The 27,860-nt window shown below is 41.8% G+C and overlaps 1 protein-coding gene and 1 pseudogene across 1 annotated transcript; both read right to left on the bottom strand.

Moving 5' to 3' along the window:
* Nucleotides 1-103: 103 nt before the first annotated feature.
* Nucleotides 104-1,053, bottom strand: LOC138929889 (polyhomeotic-like protein 2 pseudogene; annotated as a pseudogene).
* A 1,660-nt stretch (nt 1,054-2,713) lies between these two features.
* LOC138930677 (melanoma-associated antigen B3-like) lies at nt 2,714-27,568 on the bottom strand. Its single transcript, XM_070291169.1, is given in 4 exon segments — nt 2,714-3,249; nt 3,252-3,815; nt 27,037-27,160; nt 27,443-27,568. Coding segments are annotated over 4 exon segments (1,350 nt in total).
* Nucleotides 27,569-27,860: the final 292 nt, after the last annotated feature.

Raw genomic sequence — 27,860 nt, 5'->3', positions numbered from 1 at the left:
GCCATGCCCCACAGCGGGGGCCCTTCCCTTGACCGGCCCTGCTCTGTGCCCCCAGGAGTGTCTGCCAGCTCTGCTCGGTCAGGAGGAGGAGCCCTGGCGCCCGGCCACCCCTAGGAGTCCTTGAGCATGCTGATACGTGCGTAGATCTTGAGGGCGGGCCCCAGCTTGATGTTCATGGCACTCATCAGGTGGTCCTCCTTGAGCAGCAGCAGAGCTTGCCCGTCAATCTCCTGGGCACGGAACTCTTCTGCGATTTCCTGGCAGCCTGGCAGAGAGCGGATGAATTCGTAGACATCGTCCACGTTCCACTTGGTGGGCTCACTTGGCAGGAAGTAGTGTCCCATGCCCACCAGGTCCTGCATGTGCGTGTCAGGGAGCTCCAGGTCCCGCGGGGCCTTGTCGCCGGCGGGAGGTGGACAAGCTGGCTGAGATGGGGGACAAGGGGTCCTCATAGCTTGAGTTATCTGAGCAACAGCTGGAGTCTTCCTGGCTGTGTGTTAGCTGCAGGGCAGCGGTAACTGAAAGGGGTATGGTGCCTGCTGGCTGCTTCTTGGTATCCTTGGTAAGTGTCGGCAGACTGGCTTTGCTGGCCGGACGGCGGTTGTGGATCGTGGCTTCCGCCTTCTGCAGCTTGCTCTGGTCTGAGTGGAAAAGCCCCACTCATTTGCTGCATCCCACGTTGTACCTTTTTGCACAAGCCATGGAACAGAAGCGCTTGTAATGCTTGAATTTGTAGGCGAAGTCCACAGGGCCACAGAGCTCACACTTGAGTTTGAGGGGAGTACCCTCCTCTTTGGATTCTTGCAGATAGGGCTCCTCCTTCCCTGAGTCAGTGGTGGTGGTATGGTCCTGAGGCGGAAGTTTCTCAGGCAAGAACCTCTGTGTGTACTTCTTGAGATTCCCCCACAGCAGGGACGAGCGTCCCACCATTCTGGGGGGGGGGGGGCAGTGCCGGTGATGCTGGAGGCAGAGTTTGCGTTCTCTGAGGTCATGCCGGGGCTGCTGAGGTTGGTCAGTGCATGAACAATGCCCTGGCCGGGCAGGGCCTACGCAACCTCTCAGCCGGCCGTCGCCTTGCGCGGGGTCTCGGCCCGGGCGTACCGCTTCCTCTCCGCCTGGAGCCTCCAAGCCCGGGCCCGGGGCTACCGCGGCGCATCCGACCGCACCGGCCGAGTCGGCGTCCACAAAGGGCGGCAGGGGTGCGAGGCCGGGGTGCGGGCAGCGGCAGGCACTTTAGGGCTGCCGCGGAGACCTCACCCTGATTTCTCAGAAACTCTGGATAGAAGGCAACGTGAATAAAACATCTAATCTGCACATTGCTTGCCTGCACCGGAACAAGAGCTACAGGATACATCCCATGCCAGGTTCACGCAATTTCTGTCTGATTTACTCACAATCCCAAAGGACAGGCAGACTCAGAACATACTGCAAGTTTGGTTCCCAACCCCTGAAGGACAGTCAATATCACAATTGAGTCACAAGAAATTTTTGGTTTCCCAATGCTTTCATAAAATTTATGTCTACACTATACTGTAGGCTATTAAGTGGGCGATAGCATTATGCCTCAGAACAATATAGATATCTTAAATAAAAACACCTCTTTGCTAAAAAAATTGCTAACCATTATCTGAGCCTTCACTGAGGCCATCATTTTTGCTGCCGAGGGTGTGAACATTGCAAGAGTTATCAAAATGGACACACAGACATGAAGTGAGCAAACGGTGTTGGAAAGATGGAGCCAAAACACTTGCTGGAAGCAAGGTTGACTAACACAAACCTTCAATTTGGTAAAGAAAAAGGAAAAAGAAAAAAGAAACGAAAAGCAGTACCTGTGAATGCAATAAAGCAAAGTGCAACAGAGTGAAATGTGCCTCTAACTGTTAAGGGCAGTTCCCCATCCCAGGCTTTGTCTTTAAACTATGCAGCCCACCACGTGAGAACCTGGTCCCTGGTCACGATTACTGCAGCCTCATCCAGCCTGCCATGCACGCAACTTATAATCCTTCCCACTGAAGGACTTCCATTTTCCCAAGGCCCGCCACTACCTTGCATCAGGGAATTCACATTTGACTGCTGTCATGTCACCATTTCCTCTACATGACAGATGGCTCTCGACTCTGTAACTTTATGGTCAGTGGCTAGATCTTTTTCTCAGCTCTCCAAGTACTAGCACGGAGCCTACTATGAGCAGAGGCTCAGTTCATGTATGGGGAATAAATGAGCCTGTGAGCATGAGGTTGAAATTATTAGAATTTAATTCTACATTTTGAATTAACCAAGTATATACTGTTGTTTATAATTTTGTAAAACACAGAGTACAAGGCATGAGGAATCCAAATACTGACCATCTTACTTTTCCTATGTTTCTTGATCCCACATATTTTACTGCTTAACTTTTTCATATTTTCAAGGAAATAACATATTACAATGCCATTTTGTCTTGAACTGGCTTACTAGATAAGATGGAAGCTTCCCCATTTGCTTTACACAACAGAAAAACTCTCATCCTTAAGACCAATAAAAGTGTGATTGATGTCATTCATACACTTACATTATAAGCTAGATAAGCTTTCGTTTAGGAGCAACATTAGAAAAGTAGAGAACTTAAAAACACAGGTTTATCTCTCTATTCCCCATACAGAACAGCAGCACCAAGGTATTTTACACTGTGAACCCTTGGTGACGTCCAGTCCTATACTACTTGGAACACTGACTACTCTCTTGAGCCACAAAGTGCAGAATTTGCCTCAGCTTCACTAGGTGTGGAAGGAACTGCTGGAGGAACACTGGGACATCCGTTGGCTTGGGCCCTCTCTTCCTCATCTGTCAAGGCCTCTTCATACCAAAAGTGGAAGGCACTGGGATCCAAACGGTTAATCCTGGCCAGGAACTCCAGGACTCTCATCTTGCTTGTTTCAGCGTGTGCTCTCGGACCCCACAGGAACTCATAGCATGCTGGATCGCTGCCCGGCATTTGCCGATATTCCAAATACTTCAGCTGCACCAAATCTTGGGTGATGAGCTTCTTGGGCTCCCCAAATATGAAGTGCCTCTTCCCAGCATAGATATTCATCTTACTCAGGAAATCCCAGATGTATTCCTCTGTGGCGCAGTTGCCCTTCATGAAGATCACACCCAGGAGATTCATCAGGAGACCGGTCTTGGGAAAACCCCTGCCACGGTGCACGATCCCATTGCGGGGGAGACTCATCTTGCTGACAAGGACATAAGAATGCTTGGCAGTGTGGTCTTCACGTCAATACCAAATACCACCTCCATGCTGTCAGAAGCTCTTTTGAGGATCCTGAGGAATCGATTGTGGTACTTTTTATCGATAATCTTCAGCATATTCGCATTCCTAATGGGCTTTCTCGTCTTATACATGTGTAACAGGAACTGCACCAACAGACTCGTCAGCCTGGTTAGTGAGTGTTTTCCAGACCACACATTGGAGACAGGGGCCTGAGAGGAATTGTGTGTTTTCCCAATTTCCCCAAGGGGTCTTTTGGATGATCTTGTGGGAGAAACACTTGCAGGCACAGGGGTGGTGGTGGTCAGGGCCCCCTGAGGACACTTAAGATGGTTATCAGACCTAGCACCAGACCTTCCCTTAGCATCAACCTTGGGACCAGGATTGGAGGAAGATGAGAGTGCTTCCATCGTGGTGGCAGTGACCTGAGCGCCCCTCAGATCCTGGGTGCCATGCTGAGCCTGGCGGTGTTTGTCACAGGTGTGGAGCTTACCCTTCTTACCCTGAGGCATGGTGACTGTCGTCAGGGACAACAGGCAGGAGTGCAGGTAGAACAGCACGTGATCTGGGCAGAAAGGAGAGAGGGTGAAAGGGTGTGAGCGGCTGTGGCAGGGAGGCACCAATTTACTTTTAAGAAGGCCCACTCTGCAGGTTTCCATGTGGGCACTGCTCAACAAACCCAGAGGACTCCTGATCTGATCACCCTGTCCTGTTAAGAACTCTGTCGAAATAATTGAGACTCAGGCTGCAGCCTGCCATCCATGCCACCTGCTTCCTGGCGCTGAATGGAGCAGTGGGCCAGTCCATTCCTTGAGGACAACCCCCTCCATTCTTGAGGGTGGGGGTCCTCTTGGTTCATATTCAGGACAATTGTATCAACTTTTGAAATGGCCTGGGCCCTATCCTCTTTGCAGTTCTAAGGTTCTACCCCAAAGCCTGGTCCTCATCTTCCTGTGATACCTGAAGAAGTGAAGAGGTACCTCAGCCCAGTGTCCCTGGCAGGGGGAACCACAGCAGTCAGCTCTAGGGAACTCTGTCCTGGGCTCACTGGGGTTTTCTGTCCCCTTTCAGGGTGTTTCCTTGGCTCTAGGTAGAGCCTGGGACACCCGTGTCTGCTGCCCTGGGTTCCCCTACACCTGACTTCCATGCCTGGGCTTCTCAGTGCTGTGCGGCAGGTGGGGAATGTGAGGTGGTGCTGTCTATTGTTTTCCCTGTTGGAGGGTGAGTACAATCAACATTGTTCTTTCAGGGTCCTCTTGCTGACTCCTCTGAAGCCCTGGGCCTCTTCCCTTGGCAGAATTGAGGCCATTGACATATTCCAACATCCTCACATCTCTGAACTCTCCAGACAAAAGTGAGAAGACTCACCAGCTTCACAGATACACTAGGTTTCCACTTGGACAAGAGCCAAAATTAATGACAACTTACATTTAGAGTTGGTGTTCACCTTAGACCTCGTTCCGGTCTGGGTAGAACTCAGGACTCCTCCGACCAATAACCTGGGTAATTCAGCCTCAGAGCAAAGTCCTGAATTCCCCAAGTCCCTGGAGGGGCAAAGTCAGGATACTACATACGTGACTACCCTTCACTTGAGCCCCCTAGATATGTAGGCGCTCTGCTTTGTGATACCACCCCTAAATGGGAAAGGCCTCCCAATCAGTACTTAGGGCACTCACTTCACTGCAGTTAGGACAGAGGTATCCTCCATCTGCAAGCAGGGGCTACTCCTGACCAAAGCTATACCATCCGTGAGACTTCCCCAGGCAGAACTCAGTTTGATGGCTCTGCCGGAGCTTTCCAGGGCTTACAGCAGCAGTGAAACTTAGTGCGGCCCTCTTTGTTATGGGCTGAGTGGCCCCTGCCTCAGTCCAAATTCAGTTTTCACCTCAACTCCAGACTGGCGCTGGGAATCCACCCTCCGCCAGCCAGAGGCCTGACTGCTGGATCGAAGTCCTTACTTACAGGAAACTGTAAAATGGAAGTCAGGATGACTCATTTCTGGCCATGATGCTCAGGGTGTCAGATAGCTTACGGGGGCACGTGGGGGGTGGGGCGAGGGAAAACCACGGGAGGGTGTCCTATGGTCCTCATTCAGAGTCTCCATCTTCATGTCTATTAGAGAGTCTGACACTCCTCCCTTACCTGAACTCTGTCCACAAGCCTCCAAACAGAGCTTCTCCTCCTAGAGTTCAGCAGGGGGGAAGTCAGGAAATTTAGCGCATGGGTGCCGCTTTGTGTTGCCATCTTTACTGCCAGTGCTGCGTTAGCACTCGGGCCTCTCCCTGTGGCTGGAGTTTGGGCCTAGGTTTCTTTCTATTATAGAATCAAGTAATCTCTTCGATCTTACACAATCTCTTAGATCAAGATTTACCGATAATTCAGCCTAACAGTGTTGTAGGAACCATCCCCTGCTGACCATAGAGGTGAGACTTTGTGGGTTTCACTTTGTTACAGGAGGGGCAATGGTCCCATGAGTCCACATTCAGGTCCTCACCTTGCCTTCAGGTCAGTCCTGGGAATCCACTCTCATTTAAACGAACACACTGAATGGCAGTCAGAGCTCATTGCCACCAGCACGGGAGTTGGGGGGAGCTAATTCCAGTGACGGCTACCCTGTGTGGGGTCTCTGAGGGATGATGGCAGGGGCAGGGCTCTGTGGGGACTCCATCGTTCAGTGTTCAGCAGTCCCTGGGTCATCCCATAGGGTCCTCCCTGCACCGTCTGTCAGAGCCTGAGTCCCTTTACTCTATGGACTTGAGTCCTCCTGCCCCCCTAAAAGCCCTAGCCTCCCCAAATCCCTAGTGGGGAGTCAGGGCGCTTCTCTGAGCATCTCTCCCTGACAGGAGGGGTGCCACTCTGTGAGCCTTCCTCCTTGGTGGGAGAGACCCTCTCATTAGCACCAATGGTCCTCATCTTCCCAGTGGTGATGGCCAAGATGCTCCCCTCCTCAGAACTAAGGTTTGATCCTGATAGAAAAAGCCCTTCCCTCACTGAGACCAGACCGAAATGAAGAGGCTTCTCATCCTTATAACTCTGCCTGGAGCCTCTGGGGTTAGGAATAGGGGCAGGGGTTTGTAAAGCCTCCTCATTTCTGGGTCTAGTGATACTTCTTTCTTCACTCAGGGACCTCACCATGGTCCTGGTCAGTCCTAGGACCTGACCCTCCAACCTGAGATTCTCCCTCTACTGAACTGAGGCCATTCTTTTTAGAGTAAGACTGACCTCACAGAGAACTCTAAGGCTTGTAATAGGGAATGCCCTGTCTGCGCGTTCTAGGTTTGAGAGCAAGTTTGGGCAGGTCTCTGAATGACCTATATTTTAGGGTGGTTGTCCCTCCAGTCCTCACTCATGTGGGCCCTCAGTTTGTCTATCTCTTGGAATAATAGGTTCCTGGGGGTACACCACATCCCTGCATAATCTTGACAAGTGTCCCTAAAGCAAACCTTACAGTTTCATGTCTCAGACTTCATGTGAGATGGGGAAAATGCCACATAAGGCAGGGGGCAGGATGGGGTATGCTCCCAGAGAAATATGTTGATCTCTCTGTTTCTGGAGGGGGAGGGGATTTAGGCTGGGGGGACTCATGTACACCCGTGGCTGATTCATGTCAATGTATGGCAAAAACCACAATATTGTAAAGTAATTAATCTCCAATTAAATTAATTTAAAAGAAAAAAAAAAACCTTAGCCAGAGTCAGTCTCTTATGTGAATTGTTTTAATTGATTTATAGACATACCTTTAAAAAATTGTACTTCACTTAACCATGCTTCACATATATTGTGTTTCATTACAAACTGAAAGTTTGCAGTAACGGTGCATTGAACATAACTATGGCATCATTTCACCCAAACCGTGTGTTCACTTGGGGTCCCTGTGCCACATTTTGTAAATTTGTGAAATATTTTAAACTCTTCCCATATTTTATTCCTTATGGTGCTCTGATCAGGTCTCTGTTACTATTGTAGCTGTATTCTAATTTTAAATTAAGCTATGTACGTTTTTTAGACATCTTCTAGTAAGTGTACAATAGGATTAACAACTTTTATAAGCGCTGGGAATCCCCCAAATTCCTGTGATTTACTTTATGGCAATATTCACTTTATTGCAGTGATCTAGAACCCAAGTCACCATATCTGAGATATGCATACATTTCTAAAGGAAAGGAGCAGTCCAATATGGTTTTCTGCTATTTTGATTGAAGTTCTCTGACACTGCATAGAGAGACGATCTTATTGTCACTATCATCTATTTCTCCTCCTTATCGCTGTCATTTCCTGAGGTAGGCTTTGTGCCTGAAGAAGTGTATTGGAATATATCCAGAGTCCTTACTTTTATCCCAAGATACATTTGAGTGTTAAAGAACACAAGCTCTGCTTAGGGTCAAGAGGAGTGTAACAGTGTGGGATCTAGAGGAATTCAGAGAGGAATCTAATTCCAGGCCTATCAGTCACTAGTGTTCCCCAGCAAGGGCTCGCTGCCTGATGCACATAGAAGCCAATACTATGGAACAGGCTTTTGAGAGAAAAACTTTAATCCAGGGTGGAGTGGCAAGAAGACACGAGGCAGGGCTCTTAAATCTGTCTCCTCAATCCAGAATTTGGGGTAAAATTAAAGGGTTTAGGGGAACTGCAGACTTGGAAGCTAATTGGCTAGTCTTGAGTTAGTTCATGTAAGCTATTCATGCTGCTAGAAGGCAGATTTTCCATATTGAAGGACTTCATACAGTTCTCCCATGGCAACATTCCTACTCTGAGAGTTCCACAGATGGAACCCTCTTGGTTCTGCAGTCATTCCGGAAACATAGGCTCCTTTTTGCACATGCACAGTGCTGCCTCTAAAAATAACTCAAGGTTTGATTAATCAACAACTGGTTTTAAGGAGGCAAAACCACTTTAAACTACTCAGTGTTTTATGTTTCAATCCCCCCATTTCTCTTTGTACATTCTTCAAGCTTGTGGGAAATCATCCTCAATTTGGTTAATGATTCTCAAATTGTGTAAAAAATTATAATCCCAGGTCCCAGATTTTTGTACCAACAGGACTGGAGTGTTATATAAGCATTGACAAGGTTGGATTAATTGGTATTTAAGAAAGGCGATTATCAGAGGCTTTGCTTCCTTCACATGTCTCTTTACAGACTATTGCTTTAAATTTGGAGTTTTGGTGCCTGGATGGAATTTATTACTATTGGGTCAGCTGTCTTGGCTCTTCCTGGCCACTCATCAGTCCTAACTGAGCTCTGCAGTTGACTGACCAATTTCTTCCACTCTAGTGCTCAAAATAGTTTACATCTTGACCAGCAGAGAGCCTGGACCAACTGTCTTGAACCGATGCTTGATGCCTCTTCCCAGCCTTCATGGATTGCAGCCAACATCAACCAGCACTCTTATTAGGAACCTGAGGTCTCTGGATGAGGCAGAAATGTTGGCTTCCCCTGGAAAACCCTTGCATTTATGGGAGCTGTAGGAAAGCCATCAGGACTTATCTATCTTGGCTCAGAGCACTTTGTTACTTTAAGAAGAAAAAGGGGCAAACTAGAGGAATCTCTCCTTAATTTAGGACCCAATTCTATCTCCTAGTTTGGTTTCTGGGAAGAGTTGGCTGTATGAATTCCCTGGAAAGCCACTGAGAAGAATGGACAGTCTCAAGGTGACCAATTTGGATTTGAGGGTTCACTTAAAGGACCCTGAAAAGTTTTCCATTAGAGGTGGCTGTCATACCATAGCTTGAGAGTCACACATGCTACCCGACTTCTAAGGAATTTGTCCAGTTCCATGACTGGAGCCCATTTGGTCAGAGGCTCCTAATATTTCCACCCTGCCATGTGCTGAGGACGAGCTTGTCTACTGAAGAGAAGCCCATGGAATTTCAGGCTCTGTCTCACTCTCCACCTTGAAAATCTCACCTAGTGAGGAGGAGGGTGAAAGAGTGATTGCATCACATTGAGGAAAGTGAAACAGGAAGCTGTCTTAGACTCAGGCAGAGCTGACTTTCAGAGAGCAACTCAGGAGAACACATGTTTAAACACTGATTTTCTCACTTCCTTTCTGAGCATGCTGAGGTTTAATCTTTCTGGTAGATGACCAAATCATTTTACCCCTCTAGCAGAAACTACAGACATGCGAATCTAGATGTCTGGGTAATTTCCAGGGGGAATACATTCACTGCAAGTCCTCTATGTAGCCCATGGCCTTTAGCTATTCTGGCTGATACAAAAGAGGACTAGACTTTTCAGTGAGAAAACACCAGAATATGTCCAATTGTATAAAATTCCTTTAACATGGTCTCATGGTATGTTCTTCTGCGGGGGGAGAATTTTCTTGCATTACAGCCCCTCATTTTACATTTATGCTCGCACCACAACAAGGTAATCAGGGCTGGTTTCATTAAGAATACACTTGTGTGAAATTCAAAGGATCATAGGAGACTACTACAAACAACTATATGCAAATAAAATGGACAACCTGGAGGAAATGAACAGATTCTTAGAGGTACAACCTTCCAAGATTGAACAAGAAAGAAACAGAGAATGTGAAGAGACCAATGACAAGTACTGTAAAACAGTGACTTAAAATTTTCCAATAAAAAGCCCAGGACCAGATGGTTTCACAGGTGAATCTATCAAACAGTTAGAGCAGAGTTAATGCCTGTCCATCTCAAACTCTTCCAAAAAATTGCAGAGGAAAGAACACTCCAAAGGTCATTCCATTAGGCCACCATCACCCTGATAGCAAAACCAGGCAGAGAAACACACAAAAAGAAAATGACAGGCCAATAACACTGAAGAACATAAATTCAAAAACAGTGAATAAAATACTAGCAAACCAAAGAAGAAAGTCTCTTCAATAAATGACACTCTGGAAATTGGATAGCCACATGGAAAAGAATAAAATTAGAACAGTCTCTAACACCATACACAAAAATAAACTCCAAATGGATCAAAGATCAAAACTGTAATGTCAGACACTATAAAACTCTCAGAGGAGAACCTAGGCAGAACATTCTTTGACAAAAGTTACAGAAGCACGTTTTTTAATTTTTTTTCTTATTGAAGGATAAATATGTTACAGAATTTTGTTGTTTTCTGTCAAACATCAACATGAATCAGCCATAGGTATACATATATCCCCTCCTTTTTGAACCTCCCTCCCATCTCTTCTCCCATTCCACCCCTCTAGGTTGATACAGAGCCCCTGTTTGATTTCCTGAGCCATACAGCAAATTCTCATTGGCTGTCTATTTTACATATGGTAATATAAATTTCCATGTTGCACTTTGCATACATCTCACCCTCCTCTCCCCTCGCCCCATGTCCATAAGTCTATTCTCTATGTCTGTTTCTCCATTGCTGCCCTGTAAATAAATTCTTCGGTGCCATTTTTCTAGATTCCATATATGTGCATTAGAATATGATATTTATCTTTCTCTTTCTGACTCATTTCATTCTGTATAATAGGTTCTGGGTTCACCCTCCTCATCAGAACTGACTCAAATACGTTCCTTTTTATGGCTGAGTAATATTCCATTGTGTATATGTACCACAACATTTTTATCCATTCATCTGTTGATGGACATCTAGGTTGCTTCCATGTTCTAGCTATTGTAAATAGTGGTACAATGAACAATGGGATACATTGTGTCTTTTTCAATTTTCGTTTCCTCAGGGTATATGCCAAGGAGTGGGATTTCTGGATCATATGGTGGTTTTATTCCTAGTTTTTTAAGGAATCTTCATATCATCTTCCATAGTGGCTGTATCAATTTATATTCCCACCAACAGTACAGGAGCATTCCCTTTTCTCCACACCCTCTCCAGCATTTATTGTCTGTAGACTTTGATGATCACCATTCTGACTGGTGTGAGATGATATCTCATTGTGGTTTTGATTTGCATTTTTCTAATAATAAGTGATGTTGGGCATCTTTTCATGTGTTTGTTAGCCTTCTGTATGTCTTCTTTGGAGAAATGTCTGTTTTACTCTTTTTGCCACTTTTTGATTGGGTTGCTTGTTTTCCTGGCATTGAGTTGTATGAGCTTTCAGTTCAGTTCAGTTCAGTCCAGTCACTCAGTTGTATCTGACTCTTTGTGACCCATGGACTGCAGCACGCCAGGCCCCCCTATTCATCGCCAACTCCTGGAACTTACTCAAACTCATGTCCATTGAGTCGGTGATGCTATCCAACCAACTCATCCTCTGTCATCCCCTTCTCCTCCTGCCCTCAAGCTTTCTCAGCATCAGGGTCTTTTCAAGTGAGTCAGCTCTTTGCATCAGGTGGCCAAAGTATTGGAGTTTCAGCTTCAGCATCAGTCCTTCCAGTGAATATTCAGGACTGATTTCCTTGAGGATGGGCTGGTTGGATCTCCTTGCAGTCCAAGGGACTCTCAAGAGTCTTCTCCAACACCACAGTTCAAAAGCATCAATTCTTCAGTGCTCAGCTTTCTTTATAGTCCAACTCTCACATCCATACATGACTACTGGAAAAACCATAGCTTTGACTAGATGGGCCTTTGTTGGCAAAGTAATATCTCTGCTTTTTAATATGCTGTCTAGGTTGGTCATAACTTTTCTTCCAAGGATCAAGCCTCTTTTAATTTCATGGCTGCAGTCACCATCCTCAGTGATTTTGGAGCCCCCCAAAAATAGTCTGTAACTGTTTCCACTGTTTCCCCATCTATCTGCCATAAAGTGATGGGACCATATGCCATGATCTTAGTTTTCTGAATGTTGAGCTTTAAGCCAACTTTTTCACTCTCCTCTTTCATCAAGGGGCTCTTTACTTCTTCACTTTCTGTCATAAGGGTGGTGTCAACTACATATGAGATTATTGATATTACTCTCAGCAGTCTTGATTCCAGCTTGTGCTTCATCTAGCCCAGCGTTTCTCGTGATGTACTCTGCATATAAATTAAATAAGCAGGGTGACAATATACAGCCTTGATGTACTCCTTTCCCTATTTGGAGCTGCTTGTATATTTTTGAAATTAGTCCTTTGTCAGTTGTTACATTTCATACTTTTATACATAGCTGTCCAATTTTCCCAGCACCATTTATTGAAGAGACTCTGTTTGCTCCATTGTATGTTCTTGCCTTCTTTGTCAAAAATAAGGTACCCATAGGTGCATGGGTTTATTTCTGGGCTTTCTATTTTGTTCCATTAGTCTATATTTCTGTTTTTTTTTTTTTTTTTTTTGCCAGTACCATACTGTCTTGATGATTGTAGCTTTGTACTATAATTTGAAGTCAGGAAGGTTGATTCCTTCAGCTCCATTCTTCTTTCTCAAGACTGCTTTGGCTAGTCAGGGTCTTTTGTGTTTCCATATGAATTGTGAAATGTTTTGTTCTAGTTCTGTGAAAAATGCCATTGGCGAATTGATTGGGATCACATTGAATCTGTAGATTGCGTTTGGTAGTATAGTCATTTTAATATTATTGATTCTTCCTACCCAGGAACATGGAATATCTCTCCATCTATTTATGTCATCTTTGATTTCTTTCATCAGTCTCACAATTTTCTGTGTACAGTTCTTTTGTCTCATTACATAAGTTTATTCCTAGATATTTAACTTTTTTTATTGCAGTGGTGAATGGGATTGATTACTTCTTTTCTCTCTCTGACTTTTCATTGCTAGTATATAGAAATGAAAGTGATTTCTGTGTATTGATTTTGTATCCTGAAACTTTGCTAAATTCACTGATTAGTACTAGTAGTTTTCTGATACTATCTTAAGGTTTTTCTATGTACAGTATCATGTCATCTGCAAACAGTGAGAGCTTCTTATTTTCTGATCTGGATTCCTTTTATTTCTTTTTCTTTTCTGATTGCTGCAGCTAGGACTTCCAGAACTAAGTTGAATAACAGTGGTAAAAATAGACACCCTCGTCTTGTTCCCGATCTTACGGGGAATGCTTTTAGTTTTTCACCAGTCAGAATAATGTTTGCTGTAGGCTTATCATATATGGCCTTTACTATGTTGAGGTAGGTTCCTTCTATGCCCATTTTTTGAAGAATTTTAATTATAAATGGGTGCTGAATTTTGTCAGAGGCTTTTCTGCATCTATTGAGATTATCATATGGTTTTTATCTTTCAATTTGTTAATATGGTATATCACATTGATTGATTTCCGTATATCGAAGAATCTTGCATTCCTGGAATAAACCCAACTTGATCATGCTGTATGAGTTTTTTGATGTGTGGCTGAATCCTATTTGCTAAAATTTTGTTCTGGATTTTTGCATCTATGTTCATCAGTGATATTGGCCTGCAGTTTTCTTTTTGTGTGTTGTCTTTGTCTGGTTTTGGTATCAGGGTGATGGTGGCCTAGTAGAATGAGTTTTAAAGCATTCCTCCAAAAAAAAAAAAATTCCTCCCTCTGCAAGTTTTTGAAAGAGTTTTGGAAGGATAGGCTCTTCTCTAAATGTTTGATAGAATTCTCCTGTGAATCCATCCGCTCCTGGGCTTTTGTTTTTTGGGAGATTTTTGATGACAGCTTCAATTTCACTGCTTGTAGTTGGGTTATTCATAATTTCTATTTCTTCCTGGTTCAGTCTTGGAATATTGAACTTATCTATAATCTGCCTATTTCTTCCAGGTTATTCATTTTATTGCCATATAGTTGTTCATAATAGTCTCTTATAATCCTTTGTATTTCTGCATTGTCTGTTGTAACAGTGCCTTTTTCATTACGAATTTTGTTGATTTGGTTCTTCTCTCTTTTTTTCTTCATGAGTCTGACTAAAGGTTTGTCAATTTTGTTAATATTCTCAAATAACCAGCTTTTAGTTTTATTAATCTTTACTATTGTTTCTTTCTTTTTATTTCTGCTTTATCTTTGTGATTTCTGTCAGTCTACTAATTTGGTTTTTTTTTTTTTTTTGTTCTTCTTTTTCGAGTTGTTTTAGATGTAAAGTTTGGATGTCTATTTGATGTTTTTCTTGTTTCTTGAGGTAGGATTATATTCCTATAAACTTCCCTCTTAGAACTGCTTTTGCTGCATTCCATAGGTTTTGAGTTGTCATGTTTTCATTGTCATTTGTTTCTAGAAATTTTTTGATTTCTCTTTTGCTTTCTTCAGTAACCTGTTGGATATTTAGAAACATGTTGTTTAATCTCCATGTGTTTGTGTTTCTTACAGTTTTTTTTCTTGTAATTGATATCTAGTCTCATAGCATTGTGGTCAGAGAAAATGCTTGATATGATTTAAGTTTTCTTAAATTTAGTGAGGTTTGATTTGTGACCCAAGATGTGGTCTATCTTCAGAATGTTCCATGTGCACTTGAGAAGAAGGTGTATTCTTCTGCATTTGGATGGAATGTGCTGAAGATACCAATGAGATCCATCTCATCTAATGTATCATTTAAGACTTGTGTTTCCTTATTAATTTTCTGTTTTGATGATCTGTCCATTGGTGTGAGTGGGATTTAAAGTCCCCTACTATTATTGTGTTACTGTCGATATCTCCTTTTATGTCTGTTAGTGTTTGTGTTATGCATTGAGGTGCTCCTATGTTTGGTGCATAGATATTTACAATTGTTATGTCTTCCTCTTGGACTGATCCCTTGATCATTATATAGTGTCCTTTCTTATCTCTTGGTAATCTTCTTTATTTTAAGGTCGATTTTGTCTGATATGAGGATTGCTACTCCAGCTTTCTTTTGCTTCCAGTTTGCATGGAATATACTTTTCCATTTTCTCACTTTCAGTCTATATGTGTCTTTAGGTCTGAAGTGGGTTTCTTGTAGACAGCATACATATGGATCTTGTTTTTGTATCCATTCAGCCAATCTGTGTCTTTTGGTTGGAGCCTTTAATCCATTTATATTTAAAATAATTACTGACATATATGTTCCTATTGCCATTTTCTTAATTGTTTGGATGTGATTTTGTAGATCTTTTTCTTCTGTTGTATTTCTTGACTATATAAGTCCTTTTAACATTTGATCTAAAGCTGGTTTGGTGGTACTGAATTCTCTTAACTTTTGCTTGTCTGAAAAGCTTTTTATTTCTCCATCAATTTTGAATGAGATCCTTGCCAGGTACAGTAATCTTGGTTGTAGATCTTTCCCTTTCAGCACTTTAAATATATCTTGCCATTCCCTTCTGGCCTGCAGAGTTTCTCCTGAAAGATCAGCTGTTAAGAAAATGAGGTTTCCCTTGTATGCTACTTGTTGCTTCTCCTTTGGTGCTTTTAATATTCTTTGTGTTTAGTCTTTATTAGCTTGATTAGTATGTGTCTTGTCATGTTTCTCCTTGAGTTTATCCTGTATGGGACTCTCTGTGCCTCTTGGACTTCATTGATTATTTCCTTTTCCATGCTGGGGAAATTTTCAAATATAATCTCTTGAAAAATTTTCTCATACTCTTTCTTTCTCTCTTCTTCTTCTGAGATCCCTATAATTAGTGTGTTTGATATTGTCCCAGAGGTCTCTGAGACTATCCTCAGTTCCTTTCATTCTTTTATTTTATTCTGCTCTTCAGAAGTTATTTCCACCATTTTATCCTCCAGCTCACTGATTCGTTCTTCTGCTTCAGATATTCTGCTCTTGTTTCCTTTTAGAGTATTTTTTAACTTAGTAATTGTGCTCTTTGTCTCTGTATTTTTATTCTTTAATTCTTCTAGGTCTTTGTTAATTGATTGTTGCATTTTCTCCATTTCGTTTTCAAGGTTTTTGATCATCTTTACTCTCATTATTTTGAATTCTTTTTCACGTAGTTTGACTATTTCCTCTTCATTTATTTGGACTTCTCTGTTTCTAATTTGTTCCTTCATTTGTGTATTATTTCTCTACCTTTTTTTTTTAACTTATTGTGTTTGAGTTCTCCTTTTCCCAGGCTTCAAGGTTGAATTCTTTCTTCCTTTTGGTTTCTTCCCTCTTAAGTTTGGTTCAGTGGTTTGTGTAAGCTTTGTATAGGGTGAGATTTGTGCTGAGTTTTTGTTTGTTCATTTGTTTTTCCTCTGATGGGCAAGGCTGAGTGTGGTGGTAATCCTGTCTGCTGATGATTGGGTTTGTATTTTTGTTTTGTTTGTTCTTTAGATGAGGCACCCTGCTCAGGGTGCTACTGGTGGTTGGGTGATGCTGGGTCTACAAGCATTTTTCTTTGTGTGAGTTCTCAGTATTTAATACTCCCTAGGGTTAGTTCTCTGGTAGTCTAGGGTCTTGGAGTCAATGCTCCCACGCCAAAGGCTCAGGGCTTGATCTTTGGTCAGGAACGAAGATTCCACAAGTGGTTTGTTATAGCATTAAGTGAGATTAAAAGAAATACCCCAAAACAAGAAACCAAAGATGAATCCCAGACAAATGGTTGTTAGAAAATCAGGAAAAGAATAATTAAAATAATTGAATATACACCCATGAGCAAAGTCAAAACATTCCAACAAAAATAAAGTAGAATTTATTTGACCTGATGAACATAGGAAATCAAAAATTATATTTACCAGTTAAGAACAAAACTAACTAAAGCACAAAGTGGAAAACAAAACTAAAGCAAGGTGCCAAGTGGGGAATAAAGCAATGAAAACAAAACTAACAAATATTTTGAGAGGAAATAAAGAAAAGAAAGAAAGAATAGATATGCAAAGTTAAACAGAGGTAGATGAAGAAGGTTTATATAAAGATTAACTGCAAGGGGAAAAGAACAGTAGGAAAAGCAAACAATGCAATAAATGTAAAAAAATAGGTTTTAAAAATTAAAAATCAAAAGTATAAAAAAAGAGAAAAGAAAAAAAATGGAAGAAGACAGAAAAAAGGGAAAAAAAGGAAAACTTCACAGAACTACAAAAGCCCAATGTAAATGCAGAGGTTTATAACAATAAAAAGTCTGACTGAATATATATATATATATATACCCATAAGCAAAATCAAAACAGTCCAACAAAAATAAAGTATAGTAGATTGACCTGGCAAACAAAGGAAACCAAAAATTATGTCTAGCAGAACAAAACTAACTAAAGCACAAACTGGAAAACAAAACTAAAGCAAGGTGCCAACTGGGGAATAAAGCAATGAAAATAAAACTAACATATGCTGAGAGGAAAGGAAAGAAAGAAAGAATAGATATGCAAAGTTAAATAGAGGTAGATAAAGAAGATTTATATACATTAAAGATTAACTGCAAGGGGGAAAGAACATTAGGAAAACAAAGAAATAAATTTAGAAAAGATAATAATAGGTTTAAAAAAAGTAAAAAGTAAAAGTAAAAAAAGAGAAGAGAAAAAAAATAAGGAAAACTCCCCATAACTGCAAAAGCCCAATGTAGAGGCAGGGGTTTATAACAACAATAAAAAATGTGACTGTGAAAAGAAAAAAAAAAAAAAGCTCAACATCTTAATTAGATTTCATTGTGTCACCAAAATCGACAACTACAACGGGGGTGGAGGAGGAGGTGGAAAAAGAAGTAAAAAATCCAAAAGAATCTACAGAACAAGTCAAAAAATAAGAATAATGAATGTTTTCTTGAGTCACTGCTGTCAGAGTTCTTTCCCTCACTGGGAGTCACAGTCCACCCCACCTCCCTAGGATGCCCTCCAACACTGTGCTGATCTCTGGACCTGCTGTGGGGGCAGCTCAGATTCTAATCTGGTCCTACTACTCTGTGTTCTTGCCTCCAATGTCCACAGCTATCAGAACTAGTACGTTTTCTTTTGTGGGAGCTCTCAATGACCTTTCATATATTCCATAGACACAGAGTCTGCCTAGTTGATTGTGTGGATTTAATCTGCAGCTTGTACAGCTGGTCGGAAGGTTTTGGGTCTTCTTCCTTAGCCACACTGTCCCTGGATTTCAACTGTGATTTTATTTCCACCTCTGCATGTGGGGAGTCCCCTGGGGTTTGCTCCTGAGGCTTCCCTGGAGGACTTGGGTTTGCCCCTGTGAGGGCCAGGTGTAGAGGTGGTGCAGCTGCTTGGATCACAGGGGTTCTGGCAGCACCTGGTACTCAGGAGAGTTGGTGGCTAGGGCAGCAGGAAATATAGTGCTCTAGAAGGATATGGCAACCAGTATTGGCCAATATGCTCCAGGCCATTCTTGCCTGGAAAACCCCCTGACAGAGAAGCCTGGAAGGGCAAAGTCTACAGGGTTGCAAAGAGTCTGACATCACCGAAGCCATCCTGCACGCAGACGCAAGATTTTTTTGCTTGTGGCCGCTCTGCCCCAGTGAGAGTTGAGCGTGAAGGTGGCACAGCCGCTTGGCTTGCAGGGACCCTGGTGGTGCCAGGTGTGCTGGGACATGGACTGCCCCCGCTGCAGGAGTTATGGCCCTATCAGTCTTTTTTCGAGCCTCTTGTAGCTGGCTATCAGAAGGTCTCTTTGGCCAGTCTTTCTCCATAACTCTGCCCATTCAAGCACTTAAGAGGGTACCATTGCCTGGGGTCCTTCTCTGTTGTTCAGGGCATCAGTCACTTCAAGGAGCACCCTGGGTGGGGTCCTACTCTGTAGTTCAGAGCATCAAGTGTTTTATGTGCCAGCCTCTCTATTGTTCAGGTGCCAATGCTGGCATGTGAGGGGAGAGAGGCTATGGTGATGGGTCCACCTCCTACACATGACTCAGCAGTATCACCTTGCTTCCATGGCTACCTGGCTTACCTCCAAAGGCACTTCCCACCACAGTTTCCTCCCTCACATCCTCTTGATCCATCTCTCTACGGTCAACAGCAGCCCTCACCCTGAGATTGCTCCACAATCCCTAAGCTCCCAGCTGCTGCACCTTCCAGGGCATCTATGTCCCTGTCCAAGGTATATATGGCTGCTACAAGGGCTGTGTAATTCTCATTCATTTAGGCTGCCACAGATCAGCTGTTTCACTCTCAGCCTTAAATGTTTCTCCTCTGACTCAGACAATTGTCCTGATTTGGGTATCAGACCCCTGCTTCAGTTCCCCTACCCACCAAAAGGAGGTCCTGTCCTATTAACACTCCTGTTTTTCCTCCTAGTTCCTTTGTCCTACCGAGTTTTGCATGGGTCTATATATTCTTTCCACTGGTCAGGTACTCATATCTGCTCTCAGCTGGTGTTTTGCATGCATTTCTGTGTCTGAAGGTGTATTCCTGATGTATCCATGGAGAGAGATGTACTCCAAATCCACCTACTCCTCTGCCATCTTGCTCTCTCCAGTAGTACTTTTTTTTTCTTTTTAGCAATATGGTTTCTGATTCACCTCCTAGAGTAATGAAAATAAAAACAAAAATAAATGGGTGACATCTAATTAAAGTTAAAAGCTTCAATAGAGCAAAAGAAACCATAAAGAAAAAGACAATTCACAGAATGACAGGAAATATTTGCAATTAAAGCAAACAACAAGGGATTAATCTCCAAAATATATAAAAGGCTCATACACTCTATGTCAAATAAACAATCCGAACAAAAATTGGCAAAGGATATAAATAAACACACCTTCAAAGAAGACATACTGATATCCAAAGAGCACATGAAAAGATGCTCAGCATCACTAATTATCAGATAAATGCAAATCAAAATTGCAATGAGGTATCACCTCACACAAGCCAGAATCGTCATCATCCCTAAATCTACAAACAGTAAATGATGGAGAGAGTGTGGAAAAAAGGGAACGCTCTTGCACTGTTGGTGGGAATGAAAATTGATACAGTCACTATGGAGAACATTATGGAAGTTTCTTGAAAAACTAAAAACAGAGTTACCATATGATCCAGCAATTCCACTACTGGCACATATCCAGAGAAAACCATGATTCATAAATGTACATGCACTTCAGTATTCATTGCAGCACTATTTATATTAGCCAAGATATGGAAGTAACCCAAATGTCCATCAACAGAGGAAAGAATAAAGCAGATGTGGTACATATATAAAGTGAAATACTATTCACTCATAAAAATGAATTAAATAATGCCATGTGCACCAACATGGCAGAGAAGGCAATGGCACCCCACTCCAGTACTCTTGTCTGGAAAATCCCATGGATGGAGGAGCCTGGTGGGCTGCAGTCCATGGGGTCGCTAAGAGTTGGACACGACTGAGCGACTTCACTTTGACTTTTCACTTTCCTGCATTGGAGAAGGAAATGGCAACCCACTCCAGTGATCTTGCCTGGAGAATCCCAGGGATGGGGGAGCCTGGTGGGCTGCCGTCTATGGGGTCGCACAGAGTTGGATATTACTGAAGCGACTTAGCAGCAGCAGCAGCAACATGAATGGACCTAGGGAATGTCATACTAAGTAAAGTAAGAGAGAGAAAGACAAATATCATATGATATCACTTATGCGTGGAATCTAATTGTTTTAAAACGACACAAATAAACTTATTTACAAAACAGAAACAAATTTCTGGATATTGAAAACAAGCATATGGTTACCATTGGAGAAATGTTGGGGGAGGGATACATTAGGAGCTTGAGATAAACATACACAACTGTCATGTCTGACTCTTTTTGATTCCATGGACTCTAGTCCAACAGGATCTTCTGTCCATGGAATTTTCCAGGCCAGAATACTGGAGTGAGTTGCCATTTCCTGCTCTAGGGGATCTTCCCAACCCAGGGATTGAATCCACTTCTCTTGTGTCTCTACCACTGGTAGGTGGATTCTTTACCTCTGAACTACCTGGGAAGCCCACATACACATTTACTATGTATAACAGTGATAACCAAAAACAACCTACTATATAGCACAGGGAACACTACTCAATATTCTGTAGTAACCTGAATGAGAAAAGAATCTAAAAATGAATTAATACATATGTACATATAACTGAATCACTTTATTATACACCTGAAACCAACACAACATTGTAAATCAATTATACTCCAATAAAATAAAACAGAAAAATAATATTACCATAATATCTAGCAATTCCCTTCCTGGGAATATATCCAGAGAAAAACCATAATTTGAAAAATGTACAAACACCCCAATGTTCATTGCAGCATTATTTACAATACCCAAGACATGAAAGCAACCTAAATGTCCATCAACAGAGGAATAGATAAATATGTGGTCCAGAAATACAAAGGAATATTACTCAGCCATAAAAAAGAATGAAAGAATGTCATTTTCAGCAAAATAGATGGACATAGGGATTGTCATACTAAGTGAAGTAAGTCAGACAAAGACAAGTATATCTCTCATGTGTAATCTAATTTTAAAAAGTGATAAAATGTACTTATTTACAAAACAGAAAGAGTTACAGATATTGAAAACAATCTTGTAGTTACTAAAGGGGAAGTGTAGTGAGGGAGGGATAAAACAGGACCTTGAGATGAACTTACACACACCATTATATATAAAATAAATAACCAATAAGGATGTCCTGCATAGCACAGGGAACTCTAATCAATATTCTGTGATAACCTATATGAGAAAAGAAATTGAAAATTAATGAATGTACATATATGTATAACTGAATCACTTTGCTATACACCTGAAATTAACACAACTGTACTCCAATAAATTTTCAAAAATAGACTATCTGGGCATGCATTTAACGAAAACCAGAATAGGAACAAGCACCCCCATGTTCCTTGCAGCACTGTTTCCAATAGCCAAGACATGGAAAACACCTACAGGTCTATCAACGGATGAAAAAAGATGTGAAACATAAATACAATGGAAGAATACTCAGCCATAAAAAAGAATGAAAGAATGCCATTTTCAGCAACATGGATGGACCTAGAGATTGTCTACTGAGTAAGTCAGACAAAGACAAATACCATAGTATATTGCTCATAGGTACAATCTAATTTTTTTAATGACACAAATGGACTTATCGACAAAGCAGAAACAGACTCGCACAGTTTGAAAACAGACTTATGGTTACCAAAGGGGAAAATCTGGGGGGAGGGAAATATTTGAAGCTTGAGATGAACATACACGCACCAACAATATATAAAATAGGTAACCGAACAGGACCTCCTATATAGTATAGGGAACTCTACTCAATATTCTGTAATAACATATATGGGAAAAGAATCTGAAAAAGATTGAATATAAGTATAAATGAATCACTTTGCTGTACACCTGAAACTAACAAAAGACTGTAAATCAACAATCTCCAATAATTTTTCTTTTTTTAAAAGGAATATACATCTGTAAAAATACCTCTGGGCAATCACCTAAGGCATGGGTGAAAAACTGTCACCTCCATAATGCAAGGTTTCTAGTCCAAGAGCAAGGTGTTTTATCTCCTGATTCAGAGGACCCTCACTAATATAAGGTTTAATAAAGTTTTGCCACAGTGATCCAATAGCCAACTGCTATTAGGCAATCCCAACACATATATATTGCCAGACATAGACAACATAGGCAAGCAAATCAAAAGGCCTGAGACCTTAACCCAGTGTTCAGAACTCTAAACCAATCCTTTGAGTACCTCAGCAGATTTAACCTCTTGCATTGTCCTCTTAGGGTGGGTCTCTAGCCCACAGTTGTAGCCTTGGATTCTAAACATACAGAAGAACATCCCCTAGGTGGGACTCTAACCCATAGTGTTGTTGTCGTTCCTGTTGCTCTCTCATGTCTGACTCTGTGCCACCCCATGGACTGCAGCATGCCAAGCTTCCCTGTCCTTCACTATCTTCTGGTATTTGCTCAAATTCATGTCCACTGAGTCGGTGATGCCATCCAACCATCTCACCCTGTCTAACCCACAGTCCTGATTAGATTATTAGACCAAAGACACATTTAAACTACATTTAGCACATTTAGCTACAGGGACATTATAATGAGTTTACTCACCCCAAAGATGTCTGCTCTAGGAGATGTTTCTTTTCTTAAAAGTGAAAGGATCCTGAGGATCCCAGAGTGCCATGTTGAGGAAGCAGGAACCCAAAAGATGACTCTCTAGACAAAACTCAAAAGAGGTGGCTACTCAGGGTGGGTGCTGAGAACTCACACTCTGCCAGGGGCTACAGTGCCTCAGGCAGATGGTCACAAGTCCTAAATCTCAACTGGGCTGCTCTAACTCACTGAACATGGGCTCACTGCACAATGCTCAGAGAAGTCAATACTTATGGCAAGAGCTTTAGAGAAAAGAGCTTTACTGCAAGGACAACCAATGCAGGAGGTAAGCTATCAAATCTCTCTTCAATCCAGGAGCCTGGGTGCAATCTAAGGGGTCCCCGGAATTTTAATTGGAAACAAATTGGCTAGGCTTCAATTAGTCCATTTCAGCTACTCAGGTTACTGGAAGCCAGGTTTTCCTTATTGAAGGACTTCTCACTTTGTAAATGGCCCTTGGGGCAACATTTCTCTGAGTTTTGCAGACAGAAGATCTTGGCTCTGGAGTCATCCTGAGGTCATGTGTTCCCTCTTGGACACATGCAGTTCTTTCTTTGTAAAATGACTCAAGGTGTGATTAATCAACAATCTATTTGAGAAGGTCAAACCAGTTTAAGCTGGTCAATTGTTTCACATGCTGTTTCACTAGCCCCCTGAACTCCATCCAGCACATTACCAAACTCCAAGACAAAGAAAATCACAGTGAACTAAATGTTGCCTAGCAAGGACAATCATGTAACATTCACACCAGAGGACGTAACATAGAATGTGCTTGAGGTAGAATCTTTCCCAGTTGGAAACAACTCAAAGTTCTTAGAATTTTTGTCATTGACCAGTATCTTCCCTCCCAGATAGCCGTTCATCTAAATAACAAATATTTCCATGTATTTAAGTACCAACAAAAAAATCTATAACTTGGCTAGATTTGCCCAGTTACAACAAGATAAAATAATCTAGTAGCTCCTTAAGGAGAGATCTCTGGCTCCTTCAACCCAGGGTAAAGGTCACCATTCCAGGAGACTGTGGATTCTCTGAGGCCCTCCATCTGAGGATCTGGCCATGTTCACCACTCCCACTGTCTCTCTAGCCCACCCGGCTAGTTCACTTGAAATGATCTCTCACTGAAACCTCTGTGTTTTCCTAAGGCTCCAAACTGAGACAGTGTATTAAAAAACAGAGACATCAGTTTGCTGACAAAGGTCCCTGTAGTCAAAGCTATGGTTTTCCCAGTCGTCATGTAGGGTGTCAGAGTTGGACCATAAAGAAGACTGAGTGCTGAAGAAGTGATGGTTTCGAACTGTGGTCTTGGAGGAGACTCTTGAGAGTCCCTTGGACAAAAGGAGATCAAGCAAGTCCAGCCTAAAGGAAATCAACCCTGAATATTTGTTGGAAGGACTGATGCTGAATCTGACTCCAATACTTGGGCCACCTGATGTGAAGAGCTGACTCCTTGGAAAAGACCCTGAAGCTAGGAATGACAGATTGAGGGCAGGAGGAGAAGGGGGCAGCAGAGGGCAAGATGGTTGGATGGCATCACTGACTCAATGGACATGTGTTTGAGAAAACTCTTGGAGAGAGTTCAGGAGGCCTAGTGAGCTGCAGTCTGTGGGGTCTCAAAGAATCAGACACAACTGAGTGACTGAGGACACACACACACACACCACTTCATGATATGTATATATTACATATTTATCCATTGATACATCAAAGGACTTTTAGGCTGCTTCCCTGTATTGGTTATTGTGAATAATGCTGCAACAAATATCGGAAGGAAAATATCTCTTGGAGAGTCTAATTTTAATCCTTTGGATTAAAACCCAGAAGTGGGCTTGCTGAATCATATGGTAATTCAATTTTTAATTTTTGAGGAACCTCAATACTGTTTTCCACAATGGTTGCACCCATTGACATTCTCACTAACATTATAAAAGAGTTCTCTAAATGCTTGCTCTTAATCATCTTACTCTGTCCTGGAGAGGGAGCCAGACAATCAACTTTTCAAATTATTGTTCTGGTAAAAACACTGGACATGAGATCTACTCACTTAAATCTTTAGGCCCACAATACGGTAATGTTAAATATAGGCACAATGTTGCACAGCTCATCTCTGGAATTTATTCCTCTTGCCTAACTGAAACATTAAACCACGGGAGAAGCAGCTGCACATGCAGTCACCATGTGCCGTGATTTTGGAGCCCCCAAATAAAGTCTCTCACGGTTTCCATTGTTTTCCATCTATTTGCCGTGAAGTGATGGGACCGGACGCCATGATCTTTGTTTTTTGAATGTTGAGTTTTAAGCCAACTTTTTCATCTTTTCTTTCACTTTCATCCAGAGGCTCTTTAATTCTTCTTTGCTTTTTGACATAAGGATGGTATCATCAGCGAATCTGAGGTCATTGATATTTCTCCCTGCAATCTTGATTCCAGCTTGTGCTTCATCCAGCCATGCATTTTGCAAGATGTACTCTGCATATGAGTTAAATAAGCAAGGTGACAATATACAACCTTGATGTACTCCTTTCTTTCTAGTTGATGTAGCTATAAGTTTTAGCTATTGTATTCTTTTTTTTTATATTCGCTCTTTTTTTTATTTTTATTTTTAACTTTTTAAAATTTTTTAATTTTTTTAATTTTTATTTTTACTTTATTTTACTTTACAGTACTGTATTGGTTTTGCCATACATTGACATGAATACACCACGGGTGTACATGCGATCCTAAACTTGAACCCCCCTCCCACCTCCCTCCCCACAACATGGTCATCAAAGCACTGTTTATAATAGCCGGGACATGGAAACAACCTAGACGTCCATCAGCAGATGAATGAATAAGAAAGCTGTGGTACATATACACAATGGAGTATTACTCAGCTGTATTCTTTTTTTTTTAATTTAATTTTTTGACTTTACAATACTGTATTGGTTTTGCCATACATTGTCATGAACCCACAACAGGTGTACATGAGTTCCCAACCCTGAACCCCTCCTCCCACCACCCTCCCCATATCATCCCTCTGGGTAATCCCAGTGCAGCAGCCCCAAGCATCCTGTATCCTGCATGAAACCTAGACTAGCGACTCGTTTCTTACATGATAGTGTACATGTTTCAATGCCATTCTCCCAAATCATCCGACCCTCTCCCTCTCCCACAGTCCAAAAGTCTGTTCTTTACAACTGTGTCTCTGCATATAGGTTAAATAAGCAGGGTGACAATATACAACCTTGATGTATTCCTTTCTTTCTAGTTAACGTAGCTATAAGTTTTAGCTATTGTATTCTTACAATAATGTAAGCTAGAGAAAACACAATGTTATTAAGAAAATCTTAAGAGAAAATATATTCACAGTACTGTACTTATCAATATTGTAGTTTACAGCATGCATTTGCAAGAATTGTCTATCAGTACATACATCTATGTTGCCTTATATGACACAAAAGACTATAGATACAAAACACTAAATATCAACAATGAAAAAATAATGTGAAAAGCAATCCATAGTTAGTTATAGGTATAATGATTCAAGCATCGATAACGAAGAAGCAGCAATATGATTGCTATATAGTAGCCTAGTGTAACTGATAGGATTGCTTTGTGCTAGCCAAGCATATTGTCATGAATGGATCACTAAAAATTTTTCTATCCTACACTATTTCAGTCATATTTATAATAAAGTACTGGAAACATGCTTATTTTAAGAGAAAACACTTACCTGTGAGGATAGGCTGACATGCAGTTTATCCATTCACAAGACAGAGATGGGACAGTGTATCGTAATATAATTCTTTGAAAGCAAAATTATAAAACAGAGAATATAAATATTTTTAATTTTATATTAAATGCCACTCACCTTCTGCCTATGCAATGGTAGGCTATCCACTTCAATACAAGTCTTGCACGCAATGTTCTACATGATGAATACTTAGCTGGTGGTGATGAGGAAGATGGTGACACAGAAACATCTCATACAGTCCTTGCCTGCAGTTATTAGCTCTTAGCACTAAGACACTCCCACACATACCCAACAGATAAGATTACCACCGGTATGGCACAGTGAGTATTTACTGCTCATTGAGTGGAAGTGGATCGTCATGAAGGTCTTCATTCCTGACACCTTCTTGCTGAGGAGGCTGAGGAGGAGGAAGAGGAGGGCTTGACCTTGCTGAGTGGCAGAGATGGAAGAGCAGAGGAGGTGGAAGGGGAGGCAGGGGAAGCAGGCACACTCAGGGTTCCTTTATGGAAATGCATTGTAATTTCTGTCTGAAGGTTCTGCTTTTTCATTTCTCTAAAAATGTTTCTCTGTGTTATCAGTCCTCCTTCCACCATTAGCTTTTGTTTCCGTGCCCATATCACAGAAGGGTCCATGCCATACAAGAGTCAAAGCAGTCTTGAGAACTCAGAACGCTTCTGCCAGACTGTGCAATGTCAGTTGGTTTTCTGGCACTGCTGCTTCTAGGTCTTCTCCCTCATCATCCAGCTCTGGTTCGGAACCACTCATCTCCACCAAGTCGTAGTCTGTTAATTCCTCTGCTGTAGGGTCTGCTAGCTCTTGGATATTTCCAAGATCCATATTTTGGGGCTCTTCACCCCTCCCACCTTTTCATGCTATATCCACCGTCTCTTTCATGATTTCCTTAGCTGACTCTGTCCCAAATCCTGAGAAGGCATGCACAACACCTGAACAGTTTTTTAAGCAGGAATTGATTGTTTGGGACTTTCATGGTGTTTTTTTTTTTTTTTTTTTTGTAACAACAATCGCATCTTCAGTCGTGTAATCCTTCCAGACTTCATGATGTTCTATCAGGGTTCTCTTCCATAGCACTGACCATCATTTCCATAGAGTACCAGGTGTAATGAGCTTT

This window comes from Ovis canadensis, chromosome X, assembly GCF_042477335.2.
Source record: "Ovis canadensis isolate MfBH-ARS-UI-01 breed Bighorn chromosome X, ARS-UI_OviCan_v2, whole genome shotgun sequence".
Classification (NCBI taxonomy): Eukaryota; Metazoa; Chordata; class Mammalia; order Artiodactyla; family Bovidae; genus Ovis; species Ovis canadensis.
This window is presented reverse-complemented; position numbering and strand designations above follow the sequence as displayed.